The sequence below is a fragment of the Ylistrum balloti genome, unplaced genomic scaffold, assembly GCF_031769215.1.
Source record: "Ylistrum balloti isolate Yb309-2 unplaced genomic scaffold, AGI_CSIRO_Ybal_v1 Utg370312, whole genome shotgun sequence".
Lineage (NCBI taxonomy): Eukaryota > Metazoa > Mollusca > Bivalvia > Pectinida > Pectinidae > Ylistrum > Ylistrum balloti.
In genome coordinates this window covers 49,447-68,970 of record NW_026782231.1, presented here as the reverse complement: position 1 = coordinate 68,970, position 19,524 = coordinate 49,447, and the positions used below count along the sequence as shown (strand labels likewise).

The 19,524-nt window shown below is 35.0% G+C and overlaps 1 protein-coding gene across 1 annotated transcript in view; it reads right to left on the bottom strand.

Moving 5' to 3' along the window:
- Positions 1–19,524, bottom strand: part of LOC132553268 (basement membrane-specific heparan sulfate proteoglycan core protein-like) — a 153,992-nt gene that overhangs the window by 111,775 nt on the left and 22,693 nt on the right. The window contains exons 2-3 of the mRNA XM_060217499.1: positions 12,904–13,063; positions 12,165–12,179 (exon numbers count right to left, since the gene is read on the bottom strand). Coding sequence (XP_060073482.1) covers positions 12,165–12,179; positions 12,904–13,063 — 175 coding nt within the window. The remainder of the gene's footprint in view (positions 1–12,164; positions 12,180–12,903; positions 13,064–19,524) is intronic.

Below are 19,524 nucleotides of genomic sequence, written 5' to 3'. Positions count from 1 at the left end.
AACAGTCACACCAGGGTAAAGAGTATGTCAAACAGTCACACCAGGGTAAAGAGTATGTCACACCATCACACCAGGGTAAAAAGTATGTCAAACAGTCACACCAGGGTAAAGAATATGTCAAACAGTCACACAAGGTTTTGAGTATGTCAAACAGTCACACCAGGGTAAAGAATATGTCAAACAGTCACACAAGGTTTTGAGTAAGGCAAACAGTCACACTAGGATATAGAAAATGTCAAACAGTCACACAAGGGTAAAGAGTATGTCAAACAGTCACACAAGGGTGTAGAGTATGTCAAACAGTCACACAAGGTTTTGAGTAAGGCAAACAGTCACACTAGGATATAGAGTATGTCAAACAGTCACACCAGGGTAAAGAGTAAGGCAAACAGTCACACTAGGGTAAAAAGTATGTCAAACAGTCACACCAGGGTAAAGAATATGTCAAACAGTCACACAAGGTTTTGAGTATGTCAAACAGTCACACCAGGGTAAAGAGTATGTCAAACAGTCACACAAGGGTATACAGTATGTCAAACAGTCACACCAGGGTAAAGAGTATGTCAAACAGTCACAGCAGGGTATATAGTATGTCAAACAGTCACACCAGGGTAAAGAGTATGTCAAACAGTCACACCAGGGTAAAGAGTATGTCAAACAGTCACACAAGGGTAAAGAGTATGTCACACAAGAGTGAAGAGTTTTCATTAAATTGTGTAAGAAGTAAGAACAAATGGTAAATATAGTATCCTCCTTGTTTTTTGAAAGTTAGGTGCTATTATGGTAAATAAGTTAACGTCTTATCTGATTGGAAAGTTAGGTACTTTTATGACAAATAAGTTATTCTCTCATCTGATTGGAAAGTTATGCGTTATTATGAGAAATAAGATATTCTCTCATCTGATTGGAAAGTTATGCGTTATTATGACAAATAAGATATTCTCTCATCTGATTGGAAAGTTATGCGTTATTATGACAAATAAGATATTCTCTCATCTGATTGGAAAGTTATGCGTTATTATGACAAATAAGATATTCTCTCATCTGATTGGAAAGTATTAAGTAATTTCATGGTGAACAATGGTATTCTCAACTCTTATTTAAGAGTGTTAGGTAATATTAAGGCAAATACGGTATCCTCAAATTAAAATTGGAAGTGAGAATTGTTATCATAAGTATGGTCCAACATTTATTTTTCATTTCAAAGGTTAGATCTGCATTCTTTGTTAAAGCAGATAAACATATAGCTGATAGGAACAGTACATGATATCTAAATCAAAGAGATTGAATCATCACACAAACATGGCTACCACAAAACTGAAATGGAACTTCTTATACTCTATTGTTTGATAGTAAAATCAAAGGCCCTGCGTAAACAAAACAACCTGAACATGCTCCATATAATTTCTAAAACTGGTAACAACAGTCTGAGAGTTTTAAACATTTTGTACAAATCATTTCCTACAAACAGTAACCATAGACATATGTGTGCGTAAACATATATACATCTACACATGTGTACACAGACATATGTACACAAAGATACATATACATCTATACATGTGTACACAGACATATGTACACAGATACATATACATCTACACATGTGTACACAGATATATGTACACATACCTATGTATACATACTATGTACACAAACAGATATATACATCTACACATGTGAACACAGACATATGTACACAGATACATATACATCTACACAAGTGTACACAGACATATGTACACAAAGATACATATACATCTACACATGTGTACACAGATACATGTACACAAAGATACATATACATCTACACATGTGTACACAGACATATGTACACAAAGATACATATACATCTGCACATGTGTACACAGATATATGTACACAAAGATACATATACATCTACACATGTGTACACAGACATGTACACAAAGATATATTATACATCTACACATGTGTACACAGACATATGTACACATACCTATGTACACATACTATGTACACAATCAGATATGTACATCTACACATGTGTACACAGATATATGTACACAAAGATACATTATACATCTACACATGTGTACACAGATATATGTACACAAAGATACATTATACATCTACACATGTGTACACAGATATATGTACACAAAGATAGATTATATATCTACACATGTGTACACAGATATATGTACACAAGATACATTATACATATACACTTGTGTACACAAACATAGCTGACACATACCTATGTACACATACTAGACACAATAAGATATGTACATCTACACATGTGTAAAAATATATGACACATGTTACATTATACATCTACATATGTGTACACAGATATATGTACACAAAGACTAGATTATATATCTACACATGTGTACACAGATATATGTACACAAAGATAGATTATATATCTACACATTTGTACACAGATATATGTACACAAAGATACATTATACATCTACACATGTGTACACAGATATATGTACACAAAGATAATCTAAACATGTGCCCACAGACATTTGTACACAAGATCATTATTCATATTCTCTTTTCAAAAACCACAGCTGACTAAGTAATCCAAGTTTCACTCAGACAACCAAATAAGATATAGGTCCTTTATTTTTAAAAACATTATGACTTCATGTTTTCATTGGTTCTTCTATATAAATGCCTGATATTTGAGTCAGTTCTACATATCAGAGATTAAATAGAATGTGTGATATAGATAATTCACTAGCAATTTTTCAGAACTTTTCTTTAGAAAAGAGAGCTTGTGTGTCTCTCAGTTATGATTCATTAATGGTTTGGTGGGATACCTAGACAAGCCAGAGGGGAACTGGTGCAAATAGGTTCCTCAGAACATTAAACAGCTTGTGGTTTAATTTCAATAGAAGATTAATTTTTTCAGGTTTCTTCGCCTCTGCAGGGGCAGCATTGGCCAGCTAAGCTGCTACAGATATTAATGAACTATACATTAAATTACCTGCAACTACTAAATAGCATGTAATACCACTATACCCCTAATAACTACCCCTGTCTACTCTGTATCATGTGACACCACTATACCCCTAATAACTACCCCTGTCTACTCTGTATCATGTGACACCACTATACCCCTAATAACTACCCCTGTCTACTCTGTATCATGTGACACCACTATACCCCTAATAACTACCCCTGTCTACTCTGTATCATGTGACACCACTATACCCCTAATAACTACCCCTGTCTACTCTGTATCATGTGACACCACTATACCCCTAATAACTACCCCTGTCTACTCTGTATCATGTGACACCACTATACCCCTAATAACTACCCCTGTCTACTCTGTATCATGTGACACCACTATACCCCTAATAACTACCCCTGTCTACTCTGTATCATGTGACACCACTATACCCCTAATAACTACCCCTGTCTACTCTGTATCATGTGACACCACTATACCCCTAATAACTACCCCTGTCTACTCTGTATCATGTGACACCACTATACCCCTAATAACTACCCCTGTCTACTCTGTATCATGTGACACCACTATACCCCTAATAACTACCCCTGTCTACTCTGTATCATGTGACACCACTATACCCCTAATAACTACCCCTGTCTACTCTGTATCATGTGACACCACTATACCCCTAATAACTACCCCTGTCTACTCTGTATCATGTGACACCACTATACCCCTAATAACTACCCCTGTCTACTCTGTATCATGTGACACCACTATACCCCTAATAACTACCCCTGTCTACTCTGTATCATGTGACACCACTATACCCCTAATAACTACCCCTGTCTACTCTGTATCATGTGACACCACTATACCCCTAATAACTACCCCTGTCTACTCTGTATCATGTGACACCACTATACCCCTAATAACTACCCCTGTCTACTCTGTATCATGTGACACCACTATACCCCTAATAACTACCCCTGTCTACTCTGTATCATGTGACACCACTATACCCCTAATAACTACCCCTGTCTACTCTGTATCATGTGACACCACTATACCCCTAATAACTACCCCTGTCTACTCTGTATCATGTGACACCACTATACCCCTAATAACTACCCCTGTCTACTCTGTATCATGTGACACCACTATACCCCTAATAACTACCCCTGTCTACTCTGTATCATGTGACACCACTATACCCCTAATAACTACCCCTGTCTACTCTGTATCATGTGACACCACTATACCCCTAATAACTACCCCTGTCTACTCTGTATCATGTGACACCACTATACCCCTAATAACTACCCCTGTCTACTCTGTATCATGTGACACCACTATACCCCTAATAACTACCCCTGTCTACTCTGTATCATGTGACACCACTATACCCCTAATAACTACCCCTGTCTACTCTGTATCATGTGACACCACTATACCCCTAATAACTACCCCTGTCTACTCTGTAACGTAATACCACTATACCCCTAATAACTACCCCTGTCTACTCTGTATCATGTGACACCACTATACCCCTAATAACTACCCCTGTCTACTCTGTATCATGTGACACCACTATACCCCTAATAACTACCCTTGTCTACTCTGTATCATGTGACACCACTATACCCCTAAAAACTACCCCTGTCTACTCTATAACATGTGACACCACTATATCCCTAATAAGTACCCCTGTCTACTATATAACTTGTTATACAACTATACCTGTAGTTGATAACACTCACACTGGCCCCAACTAAACCAAATAACACTTGATGTTTCTAAAATCTACATAAATACATGTACAAATAAATCACACTGACTCACATTTGGAAGTCATTACTTCAGATATATCACAACAATCATATTTAAGTGATAATAAATTTGAGACTGAAGCAGTTTTTACAGACTTTAATGACAAATAAAAACATCAGCCCTGTTTCCGGCAAACGTTTCCAAATCATGACATTTATTCGGAAACTGCCTGACTGTCAAAAATTATCTACACCCTCTTTGCTTAAAAAGACCCACCACACCGCAATAAATACATGTCTTGTCACTCATAAATGTCTTTAACAGTCCTATTGTAGAAAAAGTTTAAACACATCATCTGCCAAAAAAAACTCAACACATGTTTGTTCAGAAATCAAAACCAGACCAAAACTGATTTCACAGACTAATTATACTGACATGAAAATTATGTGATAAAGTGATTTTTCTTTTACAAATGTTATTTCCGATTTCAGAACACGATTCATTTCTTTCTAATAAATCAATCAAGTGAAGTACTGCAATCAGAGCAACAAAAAAGATCATTTCAAATTTTCTCTGAAAGGTAGTTATTACAGGAGGCTAAGATCATTGACCTGAAAAACTATTCAACTCCACGACTGCTTACAATTAAATCTAATTTGTACATGACATTGTTTTCATTTTTCACTTCACATTTGACCTCAGAATTTTAAAATGACGGAACTGTTATATTTCAAAATTTTTTCATTGCTACATGATTTTACTATACAAGACAACATGTTTTAACAATATCTTGATTGCAGGATTTCAAAAATGATCCTGTAGAATTTTTCTTATCGAAATGGCTCACTGAAAATATGCATTGCTCAGTCATGTAGGAATCATCATCCAAGTTCACAGCAGAAAACACTTGAGGATATCACCTTATTAATGACAATATATGAAACACAAAACATCTGGTTCAACACTAAATTTTCGGGTCACCTTTATTCAATGGCTGAGTTTGCATACCAAAAATACAACTATCAATGTACAAGCCAATAATTTTGTAGTTTTAAGTAATTATTCACAAATAAAATTGACAGAAATGTTGGGCACCATTGTTTCTCTACAGTAAAACGTAAGTATAAACAGCTGGGAACTATTTGTCTGGGAACAACGATATACATTTCAATGGTGTACATAGTTCCAGTATGATCAGCCATTTCTTTGTGCATGATCTAATGATGCACAACGGACAAATTGTCTGACATGTAATGCACATGTAATGGACATCTGACAATACCAGCAAAAATGTTGCTTATGACAAACAACATAAGCATAACTTGCTAATTTGTCAATTTGGTTTGCAAGGCATATAGATTACAAAATAAACACACTATCAGACAAGTTTAGGAATAACTGCTATCCATGTCCTCTATGTATTTGACAGAAAACAGGGATTTATCAAAATGAAATTGTACAAGTTATTTTAAGAATTTAATAATCCATCAATTTTCACTGGAAATAAAATACATTAAGAGGTCCTGATATTTTGTACAAACATGTAATCAAGGTTTTTTCTTTATTTCATTATGCAAAACAACCATGTTCTATATAAAGTAAGTGACCTTGTCCTTTGACCTTCTGACCCTAGAAAAGTAATATCAATCAAGAACTCTCATTGGAGATAAGCAGTGTACATTGAGTAGATAAAAACGATGACCAACTTTCACCCACTAAAAAGAATTCAAGTGAGTGCAGAAAGGTCACCTTCTCAATCATAAATAAAGGGAGGATTTGTTATAAAAATAAGCCACAGAAAAATGGCTGAAAAAATGTGAACACTGACAGGTTAGCAAGGGCCAACTGGAAATCCCTCCTCCCCCACCAACCACCGGACCCCCCCCCCCCCCCATCTTAAACACACAAATCCCAGACTGATAGATTACTGGCAACACTTAAAGTACACTCTGTCACATAAGTTAAGAACGACTGTTATGAAAAAGACCTATTAACAAATACATTAACCAAACCAATTATTTTACCTATGATCAGTGACCTTCACCTTAGAACTTGGAACATAAAAAACAATATCACAGGCAAACTGATTTTTTTTCATTTATAGTGAGTGACCTTGACCTTTAACCTTAAGAACTGTAAACAAATCCAATACAAACACTTTCAGTAAGGAAGTACTGTATGACATTTGGGTTACATTGACCAAAACAAACTCTAGTTTTGACATGGAAATTGATTTTTTATTCAAAGCAACAGTGACCTTGACATTTAACATTGGGAGATAAAAAACTGCACGCCCCAAGCAAGCACTCCCTTCAAGGAGGCTTTGCTTAAAGTATGAGTGTCATTTGCCCTAAAGAATTTTACATGCTGTACAGCAACCAAAAAACAGACAGACGGACCAACGGGCAAGCTGATTACTATAGGGCACCTGCATCTCGATGCGGGGTCCTGATTAGGAATTAACCAACCCTTTAAATCAGTTTATACAACTGTTGCAATTCTGATTATCATAACCATTAAAGAAGACTAATGTTAATGCTTGAATCATGTACTTCTAGATCTATTTGGCTCCTCTGCTGTTTATCCTGCAAATGTCTACCCACTTAAAACTCAACATATTTCAACAACTTTTCTAGTTGTAAGAAAGTTTTATAGGAAGATGTTTACAATCCAAAACATTTCACAAAGATTTTTGGATTCCTTTGTACAGTCAGATTTCTGCTGCGGTAAACTATACATCCAATCCAGCTTTTCTGGCATGCCTAACTTGTTGATAGGGGTAATTTTTGCCAGCAGGACAAAAGTAATGTATGTTGACGTGTGTCTGTCCCACACCCACATCAAACACTCAGAAAAAATATTGACCAAGACAAGTACACACTAATAGAATCCTACATCACCATCCAAATATTTATTTACAACTCAAGTTTATTTTGATAGGGACAATTTTTATATTTTGTAATTCTAAAGGAATTTCTATTTTCTATCACTAAATATCAAATTGCAAAGAAAATATTATTGTAAACAAGGACCATTGATTGTGACCTTGACATTTGACCTTTAAGCCACTTCAAAAAAAATGATCTGTTCTTCACTAGATCAAGATCTAAACATTTTATTTCAACTCATTAATGACCAGGTTTCTGAACATTGATAAGTGATCATGACAGTGAAAAGTAGAATTTTCCCCAACCAAAACTGCTTTAATATGTTTTTCAAATTGCTGTGTATGTACACGCATGTTATATTAACAACAAGCAGGAATCTGTGCGTTTATACACCAACCATTTGGGAAAGCACATAAACTGCTCCAATATCTATATAATTTTGCCACTTATTTCTTCCACCCACTCATCCCCGTGAAAGTTTCTCACAAAAAACTTCAATGATTGGTTGTAAAGTAGATGATTAACCAATGAATATGTCAAGTTTATTATTTTCCAGCCAATGGGAAACTTGAAAAGTAATGAGTAGGTAATTAGTTTAATTAGCAATGTCACTACAACATGATATACAGCCTGCAGACATCATTAAGTCTATATGTCATAACAGTCCTGCCGGTTACAGATAAGCCTTATAAATCAACAGTGTTTAGGCTGCCACAGGTACTTGTCATTTTTACTAAATGTTTTCTGAAAAGAAAAGTCCACTCTGATATAATATTTCTATTACTAATGGATATTTTCAAATATATTGCAGTTTTATGAAGTATATGTCTGTGTGTATATACACAGACAATAGATGATTTCAGGACAGCCCACATTGTCAGTCCCGTTCATGAGGGACTATATGACCAAGGACAAAATGTCTAACAGCGGGCTGTTTGATCAAGGACTTTATTCCTGTCCAGGTTTTCTATGCTAAACTTTTATTCCAGTTCATGTTTTCTATGAGGGGACTGTATGACCAGGACTTTAGTCCAGTTAAGTTTTCTATGAGGGAACTGTATGACCCAGGACTATAAGAATCTGAGACAGTCTACACTTTTAGTCCAGTTCAAGTTTTCTATGAGGGAGTTGTATGACACAGGACTATAAGAATCTGAGACAGTCTACACTTTTAGTCCAGTTCAAGTTTTCTATGAGGGAGTTGTATGACACAGGACTATAAGAATCTGAGACAGTCTACACTTTTAGTCCAGTTCAAGTTTTCTATGAGGGGGTTGTATAACAAAGACTATAAGAATCTGAGAGAGTGTCTACACCTTTATTCCTGTCCAGGTTTTCTATGAGGGGACGGTATGACCCATGACTTTATTCCAGCCCAGGTTTTCTATGAGAGGACTGTATAACCCAGGGCAATCAGAATCTGAGACAGTCTACACCTTTATTCCAGTCCAGGTTTTCTATGAGGGGACTGTATGACCCAGGACTTTAGTCCAGTTCAAGTTTTCTATGAGGGGGTTGTATGACCCAGTGCTATAAGAATCTGAGACAGTCTACACCTTTATTCCTGTCCAGGTTTTCTATGAGGGAGTTGTATGACACAGGACTATCAGAATCTGAGACAGTCTACACTTTTAGTCCAGTCCAGGTTTTCTATGAGGGGGTTGTATGACACAGGACTATAAGAATCTGAGACAGTCTACACTTTTAGTCCAGTTCAAGTTTTCTATGAGGGGGTTGTATAACAAGGACTATAAGAATCTGAGACAGTGTCTACACCTTTATTCCTGTCCAGGTTTTCTGTGAGGAGACGGTATGACCCATGACTTTATTCCAGTCCAGGTTTTCTATGAGGGTGTTGTATGACCCAGGACTATCAGAATCTGAGACAGTCTACACTTTTAGTCCAGTTCAAGTTTTCTATGAGGGGGTTGTATAACAAGGACTATAAGAATCTGAGACAGTGTCTACACCTTTATTCCTGTCCAGGTTTTCTGTGAGGAGACGGTATGACCCATGACTTTATTCCAGTCCAGGTTTTCTATGAGGGTGTTGTATGACCCAGGACTATCAGAATCTGAGACAGTCTACACTTTTAGTCCAGTTCAAGTTTTCTATGAGGGGGTTGTATAACAAGGACTATAAGAATCTGAGACAGTGTCTACACCTTTATTCCTGTCCAGGTTTTCTATGAGGGGACAGTATGACCCATGACTTTATTCCAGTCCAGGTTTTCTATGAGGGGGTTGTATGACACAGGACTATAAGAATTTGAGACAGTCTACATCTTTATTCCAGTCCAGGTTTTCTATGAGGGGGTTGTACGACCCAGGGCTATAAGAATCTGAGACAGTCTACACTTTTAGTCCAGTTCAATTTGTTTTATAAAGGAACTATATGACCCTGGACTTTATTCCAGTCCAGGTTTTCTATGAGGAAGGACATAAGAATCTGATACAGTCTACAAACACACTATCCCTCATACTTACACCTGTATTGTAAATTACAAGCTACATCAAGGTTATGGACATTGTTTATGTTAATGTTTTGGATGTAGAGCCAAGTGCAATACAACAGGCACAACAATCTTAGTGCTACCTCTGTGTCTGACCTTCGGGAATTCTCCCATACATAAAACCTGTATGAGGTTACAGACAGTTGAAAAAGCTCACTCAGACTTTACAACCTCAAATGAAGATACTGGGTAGCTAGCGTTATTTATTTGCTGTGTTGTTTATTGCTCCTGTTATTTTGTGACAGGGTGTCCTAGTAGTAACTTGTGGTTTTAAGATTTAAACTTCTATCAATTCAACATGCGAAGGGGAGAACAAGACAAGGCTTTAATAGAGTGCTTACTCAGGTACGTTGGCATGTCAAGGTGACATGAAGGAAAATTTGGTCTCAGCAATGAAAGGCAGCACATAACAAGGATGGCAGAGGAAAGATTAAAGTCTATACGATTAAATAATATATAGAATATAGATATGTCAGCATGAAAATTAAGGTTGAGGAAACCATTTTGGTGTGAAAAGTTTGTGGTCAAGTTGCCAAAGGGCTTTAATGGTCACCTTAGTCACAATGCTTCTTGTAACATGTCATAGAAATGATTTTGTGAAAAAAGTAAGATAATTTTAACTATATTGTACACATAATACAAATGTAAACTGTGCATAATATTAACTGCTGTTCCATGCTAAGGCCTCTGACTCTGAATTTCACTATATCAAATTCTCCATCCAGGAACAGTAGAACATCTTTGAAATTTCTGTCAATTTGATCCATTTTGGCCCCGCCTATCGGTCCCTGGGGGTCAGCCGTGGTCAGTATGAGCAACTCATCAAAATGTCAGCTCATACTGATAATGCTAATAAACTTTGAACTATTTCCAAAAAGAAAATAAACAAATTATGATCAAAAATGTAATTTTCATAAATAAACTATAGTAAACTTTGCCACCTCTTAAAGGGGAAATGAGAGACCCTCGGGTCATTAAATTTGCAATTTTAGTAAAGCACAATAAAACACTTCCATCCATGAAGAGTATTTGGTTCTACTTTAGGTATTGAAAAGAAATTGCTTTTTTTTTAATTTCAGTCAATTTTACTCATTTTTTACCCTGCTGAAGAGCACCTAGGGGTCAGCAGAGGTCAATATGTGCATCTCATCAAACTGTCATCTTATAATTCCAATAGAGAATAAATAAATAATTTCAAAAAATGTAATTTTCCTATATAAACAGTAGTAAACTTCAATGTGAGATCCTGTGGTCATAAAATTTATAATTTTGGTTACACATCTGAAGGCCTTTTAATTCATGAAGGGTATTTGATTCTTCCCTACCTGGGATTTAAGAAGATTTTTGAAGTTTCAATCAGTTTGATCCTTTTCGGCCCCTGCCCCTCAGGCGCCTGAGGGTCAGGGACCACATAATTTACAGTTTTGGTGAGCCTTACACCATGGAAAATTTTTGTGAAATTTCATTAAAATTGGTTCAGGAGTTTTCCAGAAGAAGTCAAAAATGACACAAGATGCACAACGCACAACGCCAGGCAAAAGGGGATTGCAATAGACTTTGTCTCAGGTGACCTAAAAATATATGCTTTTGACATTATACAATGAAAGCTGATGACAATTCTTTCGAGATGAATATCTAATTGATATCTTATTGAAAAATACAGCATGTAGAAATTGAAATGTATACTTTTTGTGATAAAAAAATATTTTGAAATGTTAAAGCTTATTAATGATCCTCACAGATAAAATTTACATATTTTTTAGAAACTTATAAAAGGATATTATTCTGTAACACTAACACTGCAGAAACTTATAATTTCAAACCAATTTGTCCCCTGCTTAAAAAATAATCAGCTGAATCTGAAATCATTGATAATGTCGAACACCTGAATTTTTCAGGTAGGAGGGGAGATAAATCTACCAGGTGACACAGTAAACCCAGTCAAACTGACAGCACACAACAAAAAGGGGCATAAACCACATCAGTGACATTCCAACATCACACCTGTAATTTATTTCTACTTAGCATCTGTTACCTGTGACTGTTCCACCTGTAAAAAAAGTTAACACAGGTAACAAATGTGTCTACGAGCCATTGGTAGGTCAGGGTCAAGGACAAGAAAAGCTAGAACTCAGTGAAACAGAAAACCGAACTTCTTTCTTAAGAAGGTAACAAGATTTGCATTTTTACTTTCCTCTTATATCTGTTCAATGTTCAGTGTACAAGTTTTCACTTACAAAATAACATTTTTCCTGGGACAAATGTTTAAAGAAAATTATTGCTTTGGGTGCGACCTTAAAAAAAAATACCCAAAAGCCCTCATTAATCAGAATACCTGCATATATGAAACTTTTCAAATGAATGTCTTTTTTAGAAAAAAATTTGCTATTTTAACAAATTTTATCAAACAGATCTACCACAATAGCATCATGGAGCAGTCGTAAGTTTAAATCTGATAATGGTTTTCGTAAATGAATCCTTTAAAATAAAGAGGTGTAAATACGTGTTGTGTTTACAACTAAAATGTAGCATGCATGTTCATTACGAACTGAGAAATTTCACCCTGCGGGTATACCATGTAGATCACATCAATTCAAATCTCAGTTAGACAGTCAGATCCCTAAGGGTTAAATTCCATAATCCTTTCCACACACAAAAGTTAGAGACTTCAATTTATAGCAAAAAAGTGACAAAAACCTGATCTGAACACCTGCCAGGCTGCAAGAAAAAAAAAAGGACATTGTTTGATTGGCGAGTCTTCAAAAGTAATTTACCTGGTAGGTCTATCGATGGTTCACTAGTGCCATCTGGTGTGCTCCCTTCTACGTCAGGCGTCGAGCCTGGCTCATCATTTAATATATCCTCATCGTCTGAAAATGCTGCAGATCGTTTCTTTACGCTTATATCACTATCTTCAAACTCAAAGTCTTTTTCCTGAAAAAAAAAATTTTAATGGGTTTTTTTTTTCAAAAATTTAGAAAGCACAAAGTCATATGTATATCTTGTTATCAGTCTACAGCAGACCACTTAAATATCATTTACTTGCAATTAAAAGTGTAGGTTGAGAGTGAAGACAACATGAATAGCTCCTTCTCAATTCATGATTTATTCATGCATCAAGTTGTTGACATGTTTCTGATCCGTCTTCACTCTCGACCTACATTCTACCCCTTTTTAGTGAGGGCTCGGTACACTTTTTGTATCCAAAGCAGTTCCTAGAATAATTTACCGAATATCGTTTATTGTGGGACGTTGTGCCTCCATCCCCCGGTGTTGAAGTCAAAAGGTGGACTTATCACTTGACAGTGAAAGAGTAATGCTAGCAAATTACTGAACAGCAATATGTAACGGTGGGCTTATTAGGGACAGCCAAATAACATTTAGCTTATTACTAGGAATGGGCTTATTACTGAACAATATAGTATTGTATATAGAAAGGGAATTCTAAAATCAACATGTAATTCTTCACTCTTGATGAAACATCCTTTAAATGTGATATTTAAGTGTGAATGATGTCCTTCTAACACAGTTGACCTTTTCTAATCAGGATGCAGTCAGGAATTTAAAGGTATGATTTGAATATTTATTTTTGAAATTCTGAATTTTGAATTTCTGGAACTTTTCCAACTGGGTCGGCTAGTACGTCAACTTCCAGTATAAAAATGTCTGGGTATATCATTTCCAATAATGTGTTAACTAAACCAAAACAAAGCAGTCTTTGAATCTTATCAGATTACACGTGACCTATGTTTAAAATATTTCAAAATAATAAGCTGATCAATCATTAGAGACTTTCAATCTTTGCAATATGATGAAAATGGTTTAAATGTAAGAATATCACAACAGGAAAATTTAAGAAGCCTGTTTCCAAGGCCCTTATAGTTTTTATACAATATGTATCTGGAATAATCAACAATAAAAAATCCCTGGACCCAGCTGTCAAAAGTATATATTTCATGAAGTTATATTATAACTTGTTCATAAAGATTGAAGTAAATGTCCCAGACATTTGGTACTGGATTTGGTCTCTTATATGAAGTAAATACCCTTTAAATTTGATAGATCCTTTTAATCCTTAATTACACAAGTAACTGTCCTGATGACATTTACTTCAGATTCGTATTAATTTGGAAAATTTAATGTTATAAAGTAAATGTCCTAACGATTTGATAGCTTGAACAGATGTAAATGTCCTATAGATTGGATAACTTTAAAAGAAGTAACTGTCCTGTATGTGTGGTAACTTGAACAAACATAAATGTCCCAAAGGTTTGATAGCTTCAACAGATGTGTATGTCCTTTATATTTGATAACTTGAACAAATGTAAATGTCCTAAAGATTTGATAGCTTGAACAGATGTAAATGTCCTACAGATTTGATAGCTTGAACAGATGCAAATACAAGTATATTTGATAACTTGAACAAATGTAAATGTCCTAAAGACTTGATAGCTTGAACAGATGTAAATACAAGTATATTTGATAACTTGAACAAATGTAAATGTCCTATAGATTGGTCTTTTCAGAGCAGTCCAGTGTCATCCTTTAGTAACACCGCTTTTACTCTTCTATCTGGGCCAACAATGGTGATTAGTGTATGCTGAAATAACTTATTTTGCAATAATTGTACAGTAAATAAAATATATAGATACATATTGGAAATTTTGCCTCTTTGTTCACATTGGTTTGGTACATGTGATGTATTCATTACTTGATAAGCCCATCCACTGATGCTCAACAGAATCAACGACAAATTGCTATTCCAATCACCTGCAATTCCTTATTCCCCTTTTGATTTTTAATCTATAATTTAAATTGGCTCAAATGGCTTATTGAAAGATAAATAAGTTGTGAATTTTATGTTACCAGATTAAGAAATTGTAAATGTAATATATCAACTTATTTAATCTAAACAGCTATGAAAAAACAACCCGGTTACGGCCCAGAAAGAAGCATGCATACTGTGGGAGGAAACCAGAGTACCTTGGGAGATCCAACTTGGTCAGATTGGAAACCCATACGTTTTCAGTCTGTTCGGCAATAAAACCCCATATATCTTTGGGTGAAAGGTAAGTTTGTTACCACTTACATAGCTAAATAACAGATATTTTAGATATTGTAACACAATTATTGGAGGAAGACAATGTTTGCCTGTCCAGGCTTCAAACTCACAATCTACAGCACCAAATAGCCCAGCCAAGAAATTCCAGACTGCTTGACCTTTAAACAATCACAACATCCCCAAAAAAGGATGTTTGGAAGTTGTACTGTACACAGCTGGAATTTCATTGCGTTCAACGTTGTAGATCCAAAGCTTCCACATCTGAATTTCCTATTGTAATTGTACCCGATTTTGATGCATAACATATAGATAAATATATATTTAGGTCACTATAAAATGTAAATTCAAGAATATTTGTCTAATTAGATTTTAAATAAAATATCTGATTTGATATATATATGAAAAAATTCAAATATTTTTTGTTTTTTATCAAGAATAAAGCTAGAAATGTGTAGATGATGTTTCCACTAGCAATAAACTTCAACCTATGGACCTGATTTGAATATTTATTACAATACTTTATCCTGGGACACAGAACATGACTCAGTTGTTACAGTCAACAGGTGATTCTGACTCTGATAACCAATTAATCTAAAGAATCTTAAATACAGAAAATCACAGATATACAAAGCAAAGCTACAAATTTATAACATAAATTCCCGTCACAGTATAGCTGATATTTCCCCGATTCTGTTCATAACTACAATTTGCCTTTGGAGATATCCAGTCAAGTGGAAAATCACCATCATCTACCGTGAAATATCTATGAGAAAATCCATGTCGAGCGAAGCATTCATAAAACTTACACAAAAGTCAACCAGAAATTGTGGATATGATGATCAGTGTAGTGTATTATAACTTGTGTTCTATATGCTAAGTCATTCACATGTACGATATACACTGCATGTATACATGGAACATATGTGAGGATTTTTATCGTATTCATAATCAGGTTGAAAACTCGAGACCACACAAGACACATATTTAAATTTCTTTTAAGGAAATTGTTATATTTTCGTCTAGAACATCTGTGAAGTCTACTTCTATATATATAAGAATTCCTAGTGATATATTAATTTCTATGGAGAAATTGACGTAGGTTTAACCCTAATGTTTATGAGAGGTGCCATTGATGAAGCAGAAGACACTTACCCTTCAAGAACATCTGGTCTTATTATCTTTGTACTTTTTTCTCCACATGCTCTTTCTTTTTTTCATATTTAGTCATGACTAGATCTAGACTAATGCAGTCCAACATCTTTGTTTCTCATTTTGACAGACCTTAGGACAAGACTTTACATGAATCTTATATCTTGTGAATTACTAGAGGACTACAACAGACTTAATTGAAAGATTTGAATTTTCAATGTACATATGTGTTATCATCTCTAAATTATTTAATAATGTTCAAAATTCTGAAGTCTTATAAAATTAGATTGTATCAGGACTTTTATCAATTTTATTTCTAAATACATTTTGATTTCCCTTTTTGTCAAAATTCTAGATTCTATGTTTCTTACAAACAAAGTATTATTAAGCCTGACTCAATGTCGAGAGAGCTTATTGCAGGATAATAAGCTCATTGGATAAACATACAAAAGTCAAAGTTGGAGAAAGCTTATTGCAGGACAATGAGCCCAGGGGACAAACATACAAAACTGACTCAAAGGAGGGGAGAGCTTATCGCAGGACAATGAGCCCAGGGGACAAACATACAAAACTGACTCAAAAGAGGGGAGAGCTTATCGCAGGACAATGAGCCCAGGGGACAAACATACAAAACTGACTCAAAGGAGGGGAGAGCTTATCGCAGGACTGTAAAGTAACATGTGTTTTTAATTCTTATGAACAGTAATAGTCAGACTTCATTGATAAGATTGGACTTATTGTCATAAAAAGTACTATATACAAAACTTTCAATACTCAATAAGCCCATCGTTAAAAAGCAAGTAGTCTGTTCCTGGAAATGTTTAGGATGGATTAAATTAAGCTAAGTGCATGACCTAATTATATGACAATAACTTGTTTGTTGGGTTTATCACCCCATAAACAGCCACAGACTTTTTGAGGTGAAGTGTCTTTGTAGTAGCTAATGATGAGGATATCTCATTGAATGACACATTGCATGCCATTCAGAGCAATCTAAATCAAGTGTCTTGCTCAGGAAAATGACCACATCAGCACACACTGGTCTATTTCTCAGCTTCCTGAGAAACAAATAGTCACAGGTAGTTATTGTCAAACAACACTTGTCCCGCACTGGTCTTCACCTGTGGTTACTTAGGTCAATGTTCTTACCAACTAACCTATATCAGCCGAGACAATGAAAAAAATTTATTCAGCAAAAATAAATTACTATGGGCAGCCTTATAACACATGTAAGGGTTTACCTCAGGATAAATATGGTAAGCGTTGTGACGACTTATAATGGGTCCACCTTCGGAAAGCAGGTGACCAACAAGCACTTCGCCCATATACACACATCAATCACCCATATATGGGTCATATAAAATCTAATACAAGTTCTTTTTTAACTTTTCCATCTTCAAAAAAAGGTTGATAACCCTTTAGTAAGAATGTCATTTATCATATAAGTACCTCCATTTTTATTTCTATATAATTTATCGATTCAGTATCGTGTTTCACTTATACATACTGACATATCTTATCTCCAGACAACAAAAGGAAGAGAGTTTTAAATTCAAGGGATCAGATTTTTAAAGCGCAGTTAGCTTTATCCACAGATTTGGGATTTTTGTTCTCCTTTCTTTCAAACTTGACATATATATCTCATCATTTTCACCTACTAGTGATATGATATAATCATATTTTCTTCACTTCTGTTTCTCATTTCCACCCCCCACCCCCATTTAAATTTTTTTACAGGAGAAATGAAATTGAAATGCAGAGGTCATTAAGCTGCTACTACTTTGAACTCCAAGTGTGAAGAAAACTAGCTATATTATATAGGCAACCAAAATATCTAGAATTGTTAGTTTTTTTAGATTGGAAATCTTTTCAATTTTTTTTTTTTAAATATTACATATCATAAAAGAAATTATAATTTCTCATCTACAAGTGGAAATATAAATCAAACGATCAACTTTATCATTCAGCTGTATTTGAATAAATTAATCACTATGAACAAGTCTTATAACAAAAATTTGATGGTAGAGCAAAAATTCAAGCTTTTTTGGTTTAGCAGTCAGTTTAGAAGTAGGGCACTGAAATGACACCTTTGGGTATCAGTTTTCCACTGAAAGGTTGATGTCCTCAAATTATTTATATACAAACCAAGATTTAACAAATTTCACAGCTTCCTCAAGTCCTTTCTACATTAAATCTTAGTGTGTCCAACAGAGGAGGAGATTGGATACAGAGGGACTGGTCACATATTATGCAAATTGACTGACCTCCAGACCACCTCGACCAGTTGCATGCTCAGATTTACTAATTTCAGATGTATCTTGCATTGTATATGTAAAATCCTGAATATAAAAATCAACATCTTTGTTGTCCCTTAATTTTTTTCAAGACAAATTAAAAACATTCTTCGGCCAAAAAAATGTTTTCCAGAGTTTTTCTCTCTCATTAACCAATAAGTAATTTGACTGATGTCCCTACCAAGTACACAATCCACCAACAACATACAAGATATTTCTATGATGCTATATACCAGTACATATTCCCTAATATGACTTTTACCATATAAGGACCTAAACACTTAGTGCACTTTCCTTGCTATATAGTTTTCACAAAATTCAGTAGTTTCACTAGAATAAACAGCTTACAAGAAATATTAAGGGGATCATACATTGTCAAAACAAAGTGTAAATCTTTGATGAGAATTTCAAATAATACTATGTCCTTTAATAGGCCCACCATAGTTTCTTGTTTACTTCATCAAATACCCTTAAATGTGATGACTTAAATGATAAAGTCAGCTAACAAAAGGGAATAATGCTCCATTTTTCTGCCCTCCATCATAAGCATTCTGTCTTTTCAGTGATGAAATGGCAGATGACATTCAAGTTTACAAGAGTTCACAATTCATTTGTTGCCTTCAGATTTACACCACAAACATATCTCTATATTACTGCGACATCAATCACTCTTACTGTGAGGGTAAAACTCTTGATCCACAAGACTTTTCCTCCAGCCTGAGGGTCAACAAATTTTATTCACAATCACAAGAGTTGGCCCCCACTTCTTTTATAAAGAATTGTATATCATTGTGTTCCCACCAGGTATATTCTTATATTGACAGCCTATAAATCACTATACATACAACCTTATCATTATCTTTGTTCAATTTTTCACCATGTTCTATCCT